We start from the raw sequence: 19503 nt of genomic DNA, 5'->3' as shown, positions 1-19503 counted from the left end.
TAATATTGTAGAACCCTGCTGTAAACCGATGATAAGGATATCAATTTGTGATTTTGTTTTGTCCTTTTTGTATACAGGAGTCGCCTGCACTTTTTTCCAGTTGCTTGGGACTTTGCACTGGTTGAGAGATTTGTGATAACTGCAAGTTAAATAGGATCACCACTGACTCTTAATTCCTGGACTTTCTATTTTTTGTAATTATCAGAACTTTAAAAATTTTTGTTTGATCATAGTTGTTCAGTTTTACATACCTCATACTGCATTGTGATTGCAGAAATAGGTTTTTCAAGAAAAGATTGGGCTCCAATTTAATTTTTATTGTGTGAAATCTACAGTTCTTTGAAACAATACTCTTCAGAATGAAAAAATTAATGCCATCATCAACTGGGGTATCATTACTCTTAATGTAATGAAAACTCTGGCTGCCACTTCTACTAACTGTCAATCACTACCTATCACCACTGAGAGTCGTAGTTTTTTCTTCTGCCGCTCAGGTTTCTGGCCAATTGCAGGGACAAATATGCCTTGTGCCTGCAAACTAACTTTCCATACTACAACAGGTAACAAAAACAATGTACAAAAAGGGTATATATTTTAATACAGTTGCTTCAGCCAGTTTTACAAAGAATTAACAAGAAGGTGGATCATTCCCAATTAAAATGAACATCATTTTAAAGATATGGATGGCTTATATTTACTTCAGTCAGCTTTGAGAATTTGTGACTTTGCAATTGTTATGTCTTTTTAGTTGGTTTCAGATACAGTGCATCATTTCCTGTAGTTGTGACAGTCTGAAGTACAATACATAATTGAAATGGCTGACGTAAAAGCTAACATACCATTCAACCATTTGCCAACTGTGTTTATCGAAATGTGAATTATGTTTTATAATTTTTCATAACCTCGCTGTTCATTTTACAGATATGTCAGAAATTCAAAATAAAATAAACACTTTTGATGTTCTGTGGATAGTTAAGGAATTGAAAGTATTTGGATAAGTGACCACAATAAAAGTGCAATAATTTTTTGTTCATTTTATTCAACATTAGTTGAGAAATATGTCCTCCAGAGTACAAGGAGAGTTCACTCTTTAAAAAGCAGAAACCTATGCCTCCCCCTTTCCTCAAAACCATATATTTTATGCTAACTGAATGTATGATTTAAAAATTGAAAGACTTACAAGAAATTCAGACGTATCACTGCTATACTAAGAATAAAATAGAAATGCGGGCGTTAACCCATCTTATTGGATAACATGCAGATACTATTTAGTATACTGGAATGAATCTGCAAAACCAAATTTTTTTAGGTTTAAAATCTCACAGGTTTTCAGTAACTCATGTGAAATGGTTATATGGTGCATCACGGTACAGATTATTGTATAAATTTTTATCACTGTAACTGGATGAAATGTTGTATTCCACATACATTACAAATTCAATCATTAACATAAATAACAAGTGTACAATACCAATTTCAAACTTTTGTTCATAAACTAGGTTTGTGCCACAAATAAAAATGAACTAATACATTAAAAATACACTTCATACTTAAATTTTGATCTACTAAGTAAATTACATTACATGACCTTAGTAATTATACAATTTTTGATGTAACAATAAGTGCTTTTCTACACACAAGTGGTGGAAGCTGTGCATTGACTAGTTGCTGAGTTAAAGGCTGCTCCTTGTGGGCAGTCATATAAATATTGGTAGAAAGTACCATTTGCACTGAGGGAACACATATAATATTGAAAGCAATCAAGTGGGTTTATAAATCGGCCTACACTTGTGCAGGTAAAAGGTGCAACAGTAGTTGTTAGAGTTCCAGTTGGAGCAGTTACTGTAGGTGATACAGAGGTGCTTGATGTACCACATGTAACATTTGTAGAAAGTGTACAAAGTCTTCTCACCGAGTCAAAAAGAGAGCCACCAGGGCAGTTATACAGGTATTGGTAAAATCCACCAGTAGATATAGGGGAGCACATATAGTAATTAGAGCAATTTGTTGGATCAGGGAACCTTCCAGTTGAAGTGCACTCAAAGGGTTGTTCTGTTGTAGGGGGAATGGTTGTTGTTACACATGGAACTGTTTCCAGACACTCTAGGGAACAGTCAGCACTGCAGAAAGTTCCTGTTGGGCATACATTGACAACAGGAGTTGCTGGAGGTGTGCCATCTATGCAGGTAACACTTGCAGTATCATTTACACAGTAAAAGCCATTAGCATTACAGACTTGTCCTTCCACTGGGCAGTACAATGCTACAGCAACCTGAAAAATAGTTACATTTCATACAGAAAGGATTCTTCTGTTGTAATGGCCAATGTTAAATATATATTGTATTGTTACCACCCAGTTTTAGTGAAATTAGTAAGCACTGGTAAGAAAGCCACATGATGTATTGCAGTAGCAATTACAGGATGATAGGTGCAGTAATGTAACATAGGGATCAGAATAACATGTACACAAAAGGATTGCATGTCAGGCTAGCCACACTCAGTGGGAAGTGTAACTTTTCGTGGTAATAGTTGTAGCAGACAGGATGTAACCACACCAGGGCAAGAGAGATGTTGTGACCCACGTGACTGGGTCCAGGTTTCTGTGTAACCAAAGTGCATCAGAATCATACAAATAGGTCTGAATTTTAAAGCAGATTCATTTGAAGCCCAGCAGCCATGCCAAATGAGAAGACAAATGTGGGCCGTGGGCTGGTGGCTGTCATTCAGCCTGCCATCAGCATCACAGGTAGCCGATGCAAGCATCTCTTTGCTCAGGCAGAAGCAGCTATCTGCGAGCAGTGCAGGCCAGGGTCACCATAGTGAGACGTATTTGTTTCACCTAGCTACTGATGCATTCTGTTGCACTCAACGGAGTGGTACCAGAAGTGGAATCTTCGAGCCTGTCACTACACCATTTGGTGACAGCAGGGGGAGTAAACAGCACCTGCATTGACACGGGGTGAAGTGAGTGCAGCCTTTTTGTTTTGGTTTCATTTGACGGAGAGGTCACAGCAAGTCAGTGGTTTTGCCAGGGGTGGTACTGTGCTTGTGAGTTCAGTATGAGACAGAACAGATTTTTTGAGGAGGTGTAAATATGCCTTAGCTTCCACCTGGTTGTTATGGGCAATATGGGTGTCATGAATAAGAGTTGTGGCTTATTGTCTAATAGCATATAATATGTTGAGCATGAGTAGTGATTCTGGAAATCATTGTTTTCATTTGTAGTAATAATTATTAGCAGATGCTCAGGCAAGTGCAATAAAGTTATAGTAAAGAGTAATATGATAGTGTTACAGTTAAGTATTCTCTGCTCACGAAGTGGCAGCAGGAGAACACACATACAAAAGATGTTACAGTTTGCAAGCTTTTGGAGTCAGTGACTACTTCTTCTGACAGAAGGGTTGAAGGGGAAGGAAGAAGGATGAAGGAAAAGTACCAGTGAAATTTAGAAAAAGGGGTAGACTTCAGAAAAGTTGCTCAGAAGCCCAGGTCAGGGGACGCTTACTGTACGGGATGAGAAGGTTATTTGTGCTAAGTGTTCTCAAAATTTGATTTTGTTTTGTGCAGATCAAGGAAAATGGCTTTGGCTTAAAGCATGTAAGGCAGCAAAAAGTGTTTTCAGTTATGATTGTTCAACTGATAAGAAGTAATCATTATGTCGTAAGTACCACCAGGAGGAGGAGTTTTGATATGACACAGAGCTACCAGAGAGGAACTGTTTAAAATTTAAGAAGTAAAGTAGATAAGTTGCTAGTAGAAAAGATAGAGTTCTCTAAGGGGTTAGAAGCAGTTGATGATGAGATGAAGGAAACAACTTATGACAAAACTCCAGAGTGCAAGGAGAACTTATGGAGAGAGCACAAAGACTGGTTAATGGAAAACATGCCTCACAATGGGAGGAATATATTGATTATGCATTTGATGTAAAGAAGTGAAAGAGAGGAAGCTGATAGCAGGGAGAAAGAGGAAGCTGAAAAGAAGAATAACAGTCTTGTGAATAGTTTACCTGCTTCTGCAGGATGGAAAACTGCCATTAATGTAGTTAAACTTGTCAATCGTGAGAAAAGTATGGCTGAGTGTCCTGATTGGTTTGATGAACTTTTTTGTGGGAAGATGAAATTAGTTGTAGATGGTGTCTTAATTCAAGTTCCTGGGAATTTAAGCAGGGCACAGTGTAATGATATTGTTGAAGGTAAGGAGATTAATGTAGAAGCACCAGCTCCAATACCAAGTAGAATTGTGGAGTCTGTGGTAGCAGGAATGAGTGTGGGACATACCAGAGTGATTAAGTGTGGGGATAGTGACTTGAGTGATTTATGTGCAGTAGTATCTACCACACTGGGTGATGATGGGTGTTGTGTTGCAGCTGGAGAACCTGAGCCAGATGCACAGGGAAGTGCATGTGTCAGTTATTTTTGCACTGTGCACAGTGGAAGTGCAGATGATTTTGTTGTTTTAGATACTACCGATAATGCACAAGAAATTGTTGATAGTTGTGTTGCAGATGTTTTGACAGTAATGGTGCAGGCACATGTATTTCACAGAAGCAGAGCGAACAAAGTAAAAGGAAGAGACAATGACTTTGTAGAATGGATAATCAGATCAACAGGGCTGAACCTGTGTATGTGTATGCCAGAGGTTCAGAATGTACCATGAGTGCAAGTACTGGGCCACAGCCTTGCAGGGCAAACAGTTGATGTACAGACAAGCTATTTACAGCACAGTCACAGTCTGATATATGTGACAAGTGTGAAGTGGGTGAAGGATATAATGCAAGGCTAAAAGTAAACGTTCTAACTGAACATCATGCCAAATTTAAACTTCAGTGATAGAAAGTTGTTGCCATTGTGGAGCTGTCATGAAGTACCTCTGTTGTACAAACAAACCAGTTAAACCATATACAAATACACCATGGGGCAAATCATGTGGTATAGTGCCACCAGGCAGTAGGAAGTTGTTTTGGGTAAGCACGAGTAGCAGAAAACCCAGCATTTTGAGAGGAATTCAGTCCTTAATGATTACTACAATGGGAGGAATAAGTGAGACTATTTTCAAAATATTGTGAATGATAGTAGTGTATGTGGTTTTCTCATGACAGTAGTTTTGGGAGTATGTGTGCTGGGAAAGTGTAGAGGGAACTGCTATCGCAAGGACAAAGTTCCCGAAGTTATTCCAAAACAAGTAGTTAAAAAACCACCAGATAGACAGATGAGATGCAACAAAGCATAAGAGTTCACTGGAGCCACACCATGTTGTGTTGAAGCTGATATGTTAAGGATAATTGATGAAGAGAGAAAGAATGTCATTTTTAGCTTGTAACTGTGGAATGTAGAGTTAGAGGTTTTTGGTGCATAAATGTGGAAAGAGGTCTAGCAGTGAAATATGTTTCATAGTATCTGAATCAATGAACATGGCAAAGGTCCCTTGGGAGATGTTGGAAGATTAAACAATACAAGTGAGAGATGAGAAATAAATTTACGGAATGCAAGGAAGACGGAGTGCAGTCAAAGAATTAGGGTAGTAGTTTTATAGCAATTAAGAATAGCCAGTCTAGTAGCATGTAATTATTCTGTGGATTAAGGTTGCAAAAAGTTACAATTGAAAACTGGGCCTGAGCAAGACCCAAGGTGCTGGATCTTCCCCATGCAGGGAGTAATGTAGTGTCACTACCCATTTTTACTGAAATTAATAAGAAGTGATAAGAAAGCCACAGGAAGTATAGAATTAACAGCTGTGGCCTGGTAGGTACAGTACGGCAGCATGTGTGTCAGGATATCGAGCGCACAAAGGATTGCATGTCAGACTACCTGTGCTCAGTGGAAAACTAGACAGTGCAGCAGTAATAGTCAGACTGGGTGGGACAATGTCACCACATTAGGACAAGACTCTTGTTGTGAGCTATGTGATTGGGGGCCTATTTTGATGTAACAAATGTGCCTCAGAGGTGTATAAAAAGATCTTAATTTTCAGACAGGTTCATTCAGAGTCCAGCATTACCTCCATGATGCCAGGGTCATGTCAGATCATGAAACATCTGAGCATCACCTGTTGCAGCTGTGGGTTTGAGACCAGTCAGGTCAGCCACCACCAGCACTGAGTTCCTTCCAGGACTTGGTGCCACACCACTGCTGACTTACTGTTTGCACATGCTGCCATCAGACTCCAGCCACAGGACGGTGAGTCAGGTCCCATGCACAGCAATCTCTATGTGGCACCACAGTGAATGCATGCAGGACTGAATCACCAGAGTGGACATTCCATGGGGGGACGTTGTCACAGGAGAAGTAGTGTGCTGCTGATTTTGGGGGCTGTGATCTAGTGACAGGCTGTCGGCCATCATTCAGGTATTGTCAGCATCAACCACTCACCTACATGAGCATATCCTGACTCATATGGAAGCAGCCGCCCAAGAGTCAGTGCCGGCCAAGGTCACCAGGGTGAGACAAGTTTGCCTCACCTAGCTAATAATGTGATGTGTATTTAAAGTTGAATAAAGCATCTCTTGTGGTCATCAGTGTATCCACTGGGCCTTCTAGCCAGTCACCACAACCACCATTCATTCTCCAAAGTGCTGATGACATGCGACTACCATATTCACTGTCTTTTATTTTCCATTTAGACCTCCTTCCATCAATCCATCCACCTGTATCTAACTAGGTTATGTAGGAAGCCAGTCAGTTATCTGTTGCATTCAGTCAAATCTTTTGTCATATAACCCAACAGTTGACTTGTCCAACTTCCCCCTGCCACATGTTAGTTGCAATAGATTCTAGCTACCTAATGGGTGAGCAAGGGCATAAATATTTGACACATTTTTTATTTAAATGAGAAAGCAGTTCATTTGAAAAGTCAGAAAATTTGTTACACTGCTTGATTTAGTCTGTTTGCTTCAGATTGCATCTTTATTAGACAATCTGTACTTGTTAAAATGGGTCCTATACATTTGAGCAGTATTCTAGGATGGGTCACATGAGTGATTTGTGTGTGATCTCCTTTGTAGACTGACTGAATTTCCCTAGTGTTCGACCAATGAAGGACAGTCTACAAGATGCTTCACCAATGACAGAGCCCTAAGTGACTGTCCCATTTCATATCCCTCTGGTATTGTAGTCATAGGACACTACTTTCTTTTTTTTTCATTTTGTGAAGTGTATAGTTTTACATTTCTGAATATTTAAGGCAAGTTGTCAGTCATTGCTCCACTTTGAAATCTTATCAAGATCTGACTGAATATTTGTGCAGATTTTCTCAGACAGCACTTTATTATAGGTAACTGCATAATCTGTGAAAAGTCAGGGGTTACTATTAGTATTGTCCACCAGGTCATTAATATACAACATGAATAGTAATGATCACAACACATTTTCCTAGGGCACACCTGAAGTTACTTCTATATCTGTTGATAAGTCTCTTCTCAAAATAATTAGCTGTGTGCCCTATACCATAAAATCCTCTATTCAGTGACAAATTTCCCTTGATGCCCCATGTGATCATACTTTTGGTAACAGGTTCAAAATGGTTCAAATGGCTCTGAGCACTATGGGACTTAACATCTATGGTCATCAGTCCCCTAGAACTTAGAACTACTTAAACCTAACTAACCTAAGGACAGCACACAACACCCAGCCATCATGAGGCAGAGAACATCCCTGACCCCGCCGGGAATCGAACCTGGGAACCCGGGCATGGGAAGCGAGAACGGGTAACAGGCATAGATGTGATGTTGAGTCAAATGCTTGCCAGAAATTGAGAAATACAGCATATACTTCACTGCCTTGAACCATGGCTTCAAGTATGTCATGTGAGAAAAGTGTAAGATGGGTTTCTTGTAACTGATGTTTCCAGAAGCGTTATAAGGGGAAGGGAGAGGAGTGAAGGGAAAGAACTGGAGAGGTTTAGAACAAGGGGTAAAGTTCAGAGAAGTCACCCAGGACCCCAGGTCAGGGGAGATTTACCGGATGGGATGAGAAGGAAAGACTGATTGTTGGGGACTGCACTGGATGAGATTTGAAAACCTGAGAGCTTAAAAGTGGAAGACACGGTTATATGCTATACCATGACTTTCTAAAATCATGCCCCAAAATGAGGTCGATTCTGTCTGAAATTTTGCCCACCACACCTAGAATAGCTTTTCATCATCCTTCCGATCTCCATAAATCCTTGTCAGGCCCTATGCTACTTCTGCACCCATCTCCCTACCCTATGGTTCCTACCCCTGAGATCATACCCATTGCAAGACTTGCCTTATGCACCTTCCTGCCACCACCTATACCGTACCTGTAACTGGCAAAATATATACTGTCAGAAGGATAGCCACCTGTGAAATGACACATCATATACCAGCTGTTATGTAAACACTGTTCGACCTTTTACGTTGGCATGACTACCACTGAGTTATCAGTTAGGATGATTGGGCATAGGTAGAGGGTGTATATAAGCAACACACAATATCCTGTTGCAGAGCATGCTTTACAAAATGACAGTCATGACCATGGTGCCTGTTTCACCATATACACAATCTGGATTCTTCCCCCAGACACCAGTTTCTCAGAACTCAACAGGTGGGAACTAGCGCTGCAGCATGTCCCTGGTTCTGGACATCAACCTGGCATTAATTTACATTACTTTCTTCCGTCTCAGCATTTCTTCACAGTAACTACTGCTTTCTTCACTCCATTTTAATTTTATATATCTTTCATTTTGAGACCTGTCTATTTTCTTCTGCCCTCTCCCACCTCTGTTACATACAATGCACTTAGCTTTTTACTCTTATTAACTCATACATGGTGTTTTAGCAATAATCTCAGTCTTTCATATTACCCTGTCTTCCACCTTTAAGCTCTCAGGTTTTCAAATCTTGTCCTGTGCAGTCCCCAACAATCAGTCTTTCCTTCTCATCCCATCTGGTAAGTCTTCTCTGACCTGGGGTTCTGCGTGATTTTTCTGGACTCTACTGCTTTCCAAAAACTCTTCAGTTTCTTTGATTTAATCCCTATTTCTTCCCCTGCAAGCCTTCTGCCAGAAGAAGGCACCACTGACTCTGACAGCTAGCATAACTAAAACGTTTTGTTATATGTGTGTTCTCCTGCTGCAACTTGGTGAGTAGATTTTTTATGTATCCAATTACATTATATTGTGAAAACTTAATTATTTTCATTGTGTGTGTGTGTGTGTGTGTGTGTGTGTGTGTGTGTGTGTGTGTGTGTGTGTGTGTGTGTGTGTGTGAAGGTCTGTTCAAGGTGCCTTATTATGTTTGAGACGGGATTATCTTCTAAGATTCTACAACTACTGGATGTCAAGGTTATTGTAAGGTAGTTTTGTGAGTCACTTCTGCTACCATTCTTGTAGATGGGATGACCTGTGCTTTCTTCCACCTTTTGGACACTTTTTGTTCAAGTGACCCATGATAAATTAAAGTTAAAAGAGGAGCTAACTCAACTCTGATAGGGACTTCATCAAGTCATGGAGCTTTGATTGATTTAATGATTTCAGCTATTTCTCAAAGTCACTGATGTTAATACTTGTTTGACTCATCTGACCAGACATGTGCACTGGAGCAGTAATTGAAAAGATGTCACAATAATCTCTCCAAAGGCAGAAGATTCTGGATTAGTTCCCATTCAGATCTATGCGAGGGAACTGCCAAGGAGGTAACCATGAGAAAAAGACTGATTAAACACGGAAAATGTAAAATTTTATGAATCAAAGTAGAGCACTTGCCTGCAAAAGGCAAAGATCCCAAGTTCAAGTCTCGGTCCGGCACACAGTTTTAATCTGCCAGGAAGTTTCATATGAGCGCACACTCTGCTGCAGAGTGAAGATTTCATTCTGGAAGCTGAATTGATATTTGTGAAAAGTTTGTGAACAGGAGGTACAAGAGTACTCTGTTTCATTTCCTTCTGAACATGGATTTTCTGCTTTGAAGAGTGAGGTCAGTTTTGCTGTAGTGTATTCACCCATAGCTTTAGTAATTTCTCTGTACGTTCTTGATGCATAGAGCTTATGACTCAACTTCACTGATGGCAGTTTCTTAACAGGACTAACACCTACCTCTGTAGTTGACTGATTCAGGGTATTTAATTCTGCCTCTATTGATGCAAGATCTTCATCATCTGCACCATGGGAGGCTTCACCTTGTTGAAATACTACCATTGTTGTTATTCTGTCAAAACTTTTAGAACATAAAAAGTTGTCACTTGAAACATCTTCACTTTAAAACAGAGTCTTCAGATGAGAACACTTATTCCCAACCTCAACAAAGTCTGTTTTTTGCTTATTTGTCTTATATATCACTCTTTTATGGATAGGCAAACAGTCAGCATACTTCACTCTCTTGTGGCCCCAGTCAGAAGACATTTCAACAGTCCTTTTCACAAAACACACTGCAACTGTGTGAATTGGCAAATTCCTCACAAAAACACAGAACTCACTGGATGGTCTCAGATTTCTTAGAAGCCTCTTCAGTAAACAAATTAATGCTGATAAACTACAGTATGGAAACCTGCAACGAACAACCACGACAAAGAAACTGACAAGAAACTACAACAAAGTGTAACAAATATCTGCTACAATGAAAGTGAAAAGAAGTAAGTGATAAAAAATAACTACAACAAAGACAATAGAAATAAACATCGTAACAAAGAAATTACCCTTGAAAGTTAAAAAAAAAAAAGATTTTTTTAAAATGAAACCTGTCCAACTTAAAAGTGGAAGCTCTCCTTTACAGAGAATATAGTACTACACGGTAATAATCAACAGAAAAAAATTAACTTTTCTGGATCAGCAGTTTTGAAAAAAAAATTTTTTCTGTAAATTATAAAAAAATTCAAAAGGCGACAGTGAAAGAAGTTTGACAGATATGTCAAAACGGAGGATACCGTTGTAACGATAAAGCAATTATCTTTCAAATAAAAAAAATCTAACAAAATATCTAGAACTGTTACAGAGATACAGCATTTTAAAAAAATTTCCAAAATTTGCATCTTCAGAATGATGTTCACTGTGTCACCTTCAGAGGCCTGTATCTTGGGGCAGAAATTTTTTTGGAGAAAACAGAAAAATATGTGTTTCTTGCTTACTCCTGAACTGAATATGCTAAATTCATTAACGTCTGAGACTGAAGGTAACCCCCTGCCTGAAGTGATATGGATTATGCCTATTCTAAAGTTAATTTCAACTCTGAACAGAAAATACACTATTCAAAATTCACAAGAGGGGTATGTATATTTGGTAAAAGGCTGTAGAAACAGGAAGATTCCAGGTGGATTACATCATGGTCAGACAGAGATTACAATATCAGATATTGGATTTTAAGGTGTATGTAGAAACTGATATAGTCTCTGTTAACAATTTGGTAATGGTGGAGAGTAGTGTGAAGGGTAAGAGAATCATTCAAAAAAATCAGGATGGAAAGAAGTGGATACTTAAGTACTGAGGAATGATGTATTGTGTTTGAAGGCTGTTGATACTCTGATAATAAGGAGTACCAAAATATGCAGTTCATTTGAAAAGGTACGAAATTTCAAAAAATGGGCTGTCACAGAAGTTGACCTGACAATTGTATGTATAAGGAAGGTAATGCAAAGAAACTTTGGATAATAGAAGAAATTCTTCGCTTGATCAATGAAAGAAACAAGTAATTACAAAAAGGTTTAATAAATGGCAAGAATACAGAAATACGAGTGAGTCACTTGGGAATGAGGTAAATAAAAAGTAGCGGGAAGCCAAGGCAAAATGGCTACAGAAGTAGTGTTAACAAAACAGAAAAAGAAATTGTTATCTGGAGGGCCAATTCAGTGTATGGGGAAGTCAAAACAACCTCTGGTGAGATTAAAAGCAAGACTATCATCATGAAGAATGCAATGGAATCAACCTGAAGACTACTATGGTAATTCCATTGTTAAATGTAGAAGACAGAGCAGATGGTGCAAAGTGTACACTGAAGGCTTCTACAAGGGGGAGGAACTGTCTGATGATGTAATAAAAGAAAAAAATGAGAATCAAATGGAAGAATATGGGATTCAATATTAGAGTCCATATTTGACAGAAATTTGCATGACTTGCAATCAAATAAGGCAAAGGCATAGATAACATATCTTCAGAACTTCTGAAATCATTGAGAAGTGTGACGAGGACATAAAAAGCAGACTGCCATCGACAAAGAGGGCACTCCTGGCCAAAAGAAGTCTAGTAGTATCAAACATTAGCCTTATATTTGGGGAAGAAACTTGTGAAAACATATGTTTTGAGCATATCATTGTATGGAAATGAATTGTGTACTATGGGGAAACCAGAAAAGAAAAGAACTGAAATGTTTTGAGACTCGGTGCCGCAGAAGAATACTGAAAATTAGGTAGACTGATAAGAAATGAGGAAATTCTCTGCAGAACTGATTAGAAGGTTAACATCTAAAAAAAACAGTGGGAAGAAGAAGGTACAGGAGGGTAAAACATTTGCTAAGATATCAAGAAATAACTTTTTCTACTTACAGAACAGAAGATGGAGGAAAGAAGGATGTACTAACACTGAGATCATCTAGTATAGAAGAATTCATGAGACTTATGGTTTCTACACTCTACAATACTGTAGATGGTAAAAACTGCACAGGAGTGAAATATATCCAACAATATAATTGAGAATAATGGGTGCAAGAGTTACTTTGAAGATAGGTTGGCACAGGAGAGGAGTATGTGGTGGGTCTAATCAAACCATTCGAGAAGGTTTATTGGTGACTGGCAAGGGGGGGAGAAGGTAATGTTCAGTTAAGTAAACCACATCAGAAGTTGTGCAGGCACTTATGCCTGGCAGTTTGAACACTCTTGCCTCTGTCATTGCCCCATTCTTGCTTTTATCAAGTTATCATTTCTCTTAAGCATTCTTTTCCCACAGTTTTTGACTGTTTGCATGGTGCACTAACCCATTTTGCGTAACTTTTTTGTTTTGGTATTTTTTTTGGTATTTTATAATCCAAAAGTTATTTCCTTCTAGAGTGTGTGTCATTATCTCTTGCAGCATTGTGGTACATATTACTCCCTAATTATGAGAGATATATAGTGTGACAAGCAGTGGAGTCAAGGAAGCAGACAAAGTACTTAGAAATACTGTTGTCACAAACCCCACTTTTGCTGCTATCCAATTTATTGCTGACATGACTAAAATTCTGTTTGTTGATGATTTTAATCTCTGAATGACTTTCTACTAACAGAACAGAAGATGGAGGAAAGAAGGATGTACTAACACTGAGATCATCTAGTATAGAAGAATTCATGAGAATTATGGTTTCTACACTCTACAATACAAATGACATGAGACAAATGTATTTTCTCCCCTTTGCCAGTAAGTATTAGCAGAGAAATTTTGTTTTTCACTTAAAAAGAGGTGGATTTGTTTTAAAGAATGCAAAGACAGATTATGTTTAAGAAATCAAGTTACTGTCAGTTCAATGAGACATTTAAAATATAGGCTGCTTCTGCACTTTTTACTCATATAAGTACTTGCATATAGGCATTCCCATATTCTTGTCTCTGCCTCATGAAGTGCCATTTCTTGATGCCTAGTGCTTTTGTTGGTGTGTGCTTAGCTGAACTAGGTGCTACATGTCTGCTGAATCACTGCAGAAATCTCATTGGATTTGAAGCATTCCACTGCCATTCTTAGGCTTTTGAAATATGGACAGACACACTTATGGTGTTTGTAGTGCAACATTCAATACCAGCAGCAACTTGCCAAGACATATTAATCACAAACATCTGAAGAATGGGATTTTGAATTTTAAATGTAATATTTATAATTAAAACACTTCTATATGACAAGTTCAGGAGGCATAATTTTGAATGCTAAAAGATTTTACGGATGACATTTTCTGTCCAGAGTGCAAATACAAATGTGCAGAACGACATGTAAAGCATCCACATACTCTGTTTGCCATGAGACACTCACAGCACACAAAAATCTTGAATTTTCCAACACAAATAAATGTGAAATGTGAAAATTTAGAACGAAAAGGGACCAATGAATCAGTCCATGCACAGCATAGAGGAGCTTGCTAGAATCACAGATAAAAGTACCAAATTATTCTTTCTCTGTTATAACAGTGTTTACAAACCCAGAGGAGCATACAGGCATCACTAGAAGCTGTTAGGTAGTAACAATGTGAGGGCTACTGCCTATCTAACATGGAAGCTATTTATCATTCCACTGGTGTATTATTTTCTATTTGATCCATATGATCAGATGTTACACAGGGTGCTGTATACTCACCCTACGTTGGAGATGCTGAGTCGCAGATAGGCACAACAAACAGACGGTCACAATACAAACTTTTGGCCAACATGGCCTTTGTCGAAAACAAACCACACACAAAATGCAAATGCAATTCACACACACATAATTGCAGTCATGTTTGTGTGTGTGTGTGTGTGTGTGTGTGTGTGTGTGTGTGTGTGTGTGTCGTCTATTTTCGGCAAAGGCATTGTTGGCCCAAAACTTGTATTGTGACAGTCTTTTTGTTGTGCCTATCTGTAACTCAGCATCTCCGCTATATCGTGAGTAGCAACTTTCCTTTTCATAATATTGTTACATTCCATCCTGGATTTTCCAGTGTGCTGTAGAGTCACACAAGATATATTAGAATTAACAATCATATTTCACCTAAAATACTTTTTGTAGGTTTATATAAGGTTTGCTTCACTCAGTGGTTCATGTTGTACACTTAAACACAACTTGTAAATTTATTGTTCTATGAAGACTTTTATAGAATAAAAAAAAAGTGACACAGAAAATAAGGCTTCATAATTCTACAGAACTGTGTTGTGTGATTCACAGAATTTAGACTTGAGAGCAGCTTATCTAACAGCTGGGGGCCCATGTGGAATGCTCCCTTTTGACAGAATTGTGTGTTAGCTTGTAACATATGCAGGTTTGAGTCTGGTCTAGTGTGATGTTTGAAAATTTCACTGTTTGTCTTAAGTCTGCATTCTGATAGAATTAGGAGCTTTTTTTAAATGTATAAGTAAGGCTATGCTAGGATCTCCAGCTTCCTGAAAATTGGTTTGCGGGAGTTTCTACTTTTTCTTCCATTAATGATCATCTTGGTTCTCTTTTGGTGTCTAGAAGTAGGAGAATTTCTCCAGACTATCACACCATATTTCAGGTGAGCCTGCATGTATGCACAGTATGCACTTATTACTGTTACATGCTAGTGACTGCATGCAGCACACTCAGTGAATAGCAGTCTGTACTTATTCTACCATTTATCTGCTCATATGTTTATTCCATTTAAGGTCAACTTATAACAGATCCAGGAATTTGAGAATTCACTGTTAGCCTTTATTAGCTGGTTGTTTACTATTACAAGTGGTTAGCAGGGATTTGTATTTTGTGTGATCTGGAAGTTCATTGAAACTGTCGTTTCAGTGTGGATGGTTAATTTGACTGTCTGCTGCCAAGTTGTTATGTTGTTCTATAGCCAAATTCATAACCTTCTGTTCTGTCTTTGTGTTTTCCCCTTTGAGGAGTGCAGTTGCATCATCTGCAAAAATAATAGTTCTGTCAGCACTAACTTTCAAACAGAAATTATTGATAAGCAAGAGGAATAGCAGAGGTCTCAGTACTGAACCCTGAGGCACACCTAGTAGTGTGGAGTGCTGGGGATAGGGGTGCATCAATGTGTGCAGAGAAGAGTCAAGTAGGCCGTGTTGCTATCTTCTGGTACAAGTAGGATAGAATGTTTAGGATTCTTGCCTGGTCGTGAGGAGATAGGTCATGTGGGGAGGTGGACCACTGCTTGGCATCCTGTGGAAGGTAGTAGTAGTAGTATAAGGATGATGTAGTGTCTAAGCCAAGATGGAGGTAGAAGGGATTGAGCAGTGCAGGAGAGAGGCATGACAGAGGTATCGTAGTGTGGAGATGGCCATTGGTCAACAGTGTGGCGAAAACATCATCCTCCTTGGCATTGCGTGGCAGTTTGAAAGACCAAAGGAAAATGATATGGATGATTGGTGAGCTGTCCTGTGAGGGCTGCAGGGTAGTGCACACAAAGAGAGCACTGTCACACAGTTGTAGAGAGAGGTCTTCAGAGTATAAATCTGACACGTCAACCATGAACATGGCGTTGTTGGTGTCTGTAGAGGGAGGAGAAGATGTTGAGTATTTGCACTAACTTGGCTCATCTACCATTGGTGGTTGAACATTCACATAGGGCGCTTCATGGCACACCATGGATGAGGGAGGAGGATCACTACCACATGGGAGAGAGGCGTGGTGTGTTGAGCCTCTGTCTGCAGCCAGGAAGGAAACAAGGTGAAGTATCCTGGTCGATTTAACCCTATAGAATGAAAGTCTCTGTAGCTTACTGTTAAGGAGGATGTTGATGGTGTTATCACTTTGCGAGAATATCTTGTGAGGACCAAGAAGGGGGGCTAAACAGCCAGTTTGATGTGTCATACCATAACATCACTAAGTCACAAGAGGTCAGTTCTTCATGGATAAACATATGCAGTAGTAAGTGTGGTCATAGAAGAGGGGTGGGCAAGTTTGAGATGTGAGTGTCAACCTATTTGACTAGAACCAGGAGCTCATCCTGACATGAGAGTGCAAAATCTTCGATGAACTCAGCTGGTAGTACTAATAGCTCACTCTACAGGATCTCTACTAGAGAAGCATTCAAATCCTCCTTGTATGCAAAGTGAATGGCAAGTAAGACCCACAGCAGGGTCTCGGACAACGAACTGCAGTGACATATCATCACCACCTTGAATGTATGGTCCAGGGCTCCATGAGCCTGTGGCGTAGAGCGCCATAAAAATCGATATTTGTTCTGTGCGTAAGTGTGCTATCTTTGAGGAGAGGGCTTTGGAGAGCATGTTGGACGCTAATGGCAGTTAGCCTCCGGACTTGTATCTGTGTAGACGCTAAGTGTGAATAAATCTGTATATGAGAGAATTCTAGTTGTTTACCTACAACTATACTATATTCCCTCACTGGTGACCCCGTTTTGTGTAATACGCGTCCGAGTTACCGCCCGGAGGTTATTTCCGCGCCTACTGCGTCGGGTTTCTCCGCGATCGCGAGGGCCTTTGTTCAGCTCCAGACAATGGCCTTTCAGCATTCACCGCCGCCCGGATTCCAGCAACATCTCTCCAGCACTCCTGCCGTCAAAGTGGACACGCTGCAAGAATCTTCATAATCCTTCAGCCGGAACATGCAGTGGAATTCATCGAGTGCCACCGGTATCTTCCAACTGCCAACGGTCGTGGACTGTGGCTTTGTTAGCATGGACCTTCCCACGTGTTCTCCACAGCATGTTGGTCGGAACATTCCTACTCCTTTGTCGAACACACAATTCAATACAGTTCGTGGCGTCAAGCGAGGTTTTGCTACTTTGGAAAATCCAGTAGTAAATTCAAACTCGAATCAGTTCCCGCCACGTGTGTATCCTTCCGCGCCGGCTAGTCAACAGCTGTTCAATGCTCGCTAAACACCAAATATCACACCGAGTGTGCATCCTAGTGGACGTGTGTGGGATCCTTGTGTTGCTTCTAATCAAGTCAACAATTCTGTGCTGGACAGTAATTACTCCGACAGCTACAACCAGCCCCACCACCCACGGTCGAGTGAATACTGTGTGCATAACGGACATTCACCGGCGTTACGGGACGCCAATAATTCGGACTCACAATCTTCTGCATGCTCTACTTCCATCCGAAGTAATAGGCGCACCTCCACAGTGACTGCAGTGCCAAATCTGCCGAAATTACCAGACTTCAAACCCGCTCACCCGGAGTTCTGGTTTAACCTGGTTGAGCAAACATTCAATGTCTGTGCTTTGGATGACGATGCACGCTTCGCCTGCCTCATGAACCATCTTCATGACCGCATCGATTTAATTTACGATCTGGTCAAAGCACCCCCCCTAGCAGGGAAGTATGCTGTGGCGAAACAGACGATACTGGAGTGCGTCTCTAAAACCAGGAGAGAAAATGTGCGGCAGCTCATCTACGAAGAGCGTCTCGGTGACAGGTCTCCGTCCCAGCTATGACGGTGCATCTGTCTTCTCGTCGATGAGCAAGTTATGCCTGATGACACACTCGCAGAAATCTGGACTGAAAAGCTGCCTTTGCCTGTCCAGACTGCAATCTCTGCATATGAAGATAGGCCAGTAAATGAACGTTTACGCGCCGCCGACAGAGCACACTCCGCCAGGCAACGTGAACTCCGTGCACTGCATTCTGGACGTGACTGCACTAAGACGCTTTCTGACGCCACGCCCTTGTCTGGTGTTGCTAATAACAAGTTTGTTAAACTAGCCGCCCGGCCTGCACCTTCAACTCCTCGCAACGACAGTGCATCGGCCTCTGTGGAAGACTCTGGGGCACATACCCCGTCACCTAGCAACTACCCACAGGAGCACAGGCCCGCCCAACCTTACTGTTTCTTCCACGCGAGATTCGGGGAGCAAGCTCGCAAATGCCAGTCACCATGTTCTTACCCAAACTCCAACCGCAGGTAGGCTACGGTGCCACCTCCTGCGATGTAAACAACTGGCACCATCCCACGTTGCACTCCGTTTCGGACAATAACAGTAAGTGTGGTCGAGTCTATGTTCGCGATTTACGATCTCGTGTACGTTTTCTGGTAGACACTGGCGCAGACGTCTCTTTACTACCGGTTCGCCTAGCAACCAATAAAGTGCAACCACACAAAACAGTACTTCGTGCAGTGAACTTGTCTACCCTACAGTGTTCGGGTTCCACTTTGTATACAGTGAAACTTTCGCCCGAGTGCAAGCTGGAGTGGACGTTTCTAGTGTCAACAATTGAAGAACCTAGTCTCGGAATTGATTTCCTCAAGAACTATCAGTTGTCACTAGATTTTGTGCAAAATACTGTGTTTTACCCCTCCCTTAACAAACATATTCCTTTCGCTTCGCCAAGTGACAGTTCGGCTAACACCAAACATGTGTGCTGTGCTAAGAAGTGTGTAAACCTATCCTTGGAGCTGCAATCCTGGACAAACAAGTGGCTAGTGGAGTGCGCCAAGTCTTCTAAGTTGCGGATGGAACGTATGGAAATGCTGCTGCATCTCTGCAGCATACACCACGAGTTGGCCTCCACACAACAATGCCTCGCGGCACTACAAGCAGACGACTCATCGGCTACAGACAAGGTCAGTCCGTGCCAATCTGGTGTTCCCGCGCACGTTAACGACAATGTTGTGAACTCTGTAAACTGTGTCAGCACCCCCTTTTGTAATAATAGGGTAAGCCCGAGTGCTCATGCTCCTTGCGTTCCGAAGGGACAATTAACTTGCCAAGCTCGTGGCAATGAACTACGGCCATCTGCTGTCCGGCCACGCCCACTCGTGCCTACAGCGCTCGTAGCAGCACGGCCCGCTACCAAGAACCAGTGTACCAACCTCGCCCATGTTAACACGTGTGCGGCCTTTACGCAGCCTACGAGTGGGTGGCACACCTGTACTTCCGTGCCCTCAGCGCCACAGCTTGGC

The 19503-nt window shown here is 40.8% G+C and overlaps 1 protein-coding gene across 1 annotated transcript in view; it reads right to left on the bottom strand.

Moving 5' to 3' along the window:
• Positions 1-617: 617 nt before the first annotated feature.
• LOC126252428 (uncharacterized) overlaps positions 618-19503 on the bottom strand; it is a 42533-nt gene continuing 23647 nt past the window's right edge. Inside the window, exon 2 of the mRNA XM_049953319.1 lies at positions 618-2272. Within this exon, the coding sequence (XP_049809276.1) occupies positions 1631-2272 (642 nt within the window). The 3' untranslated portion in view covers positions 618-1630. The remainder of the gene's footprint in view (positions 2273-19503) is intronic.

This window comes from Schistocerca nitens, chromosome 4 (assembly GCF_023898315.1).
Source record: "Schistocerca nitens isolate TAMUIC-IGC-003100 chromosome 4, iqSchNite1.1, whole genome shotgun sequence".
Classification (NCBI taxonomy): domain Eukaryota; kingdom Metazoa; phylum Arthropoda; class Insecta; order Orthoptera; family Acrididae; genus Schistocerca; species Schistocerca nitens.
This window is presented reverse-complemented; position numbering and strand designations above follow the sequence as displayed.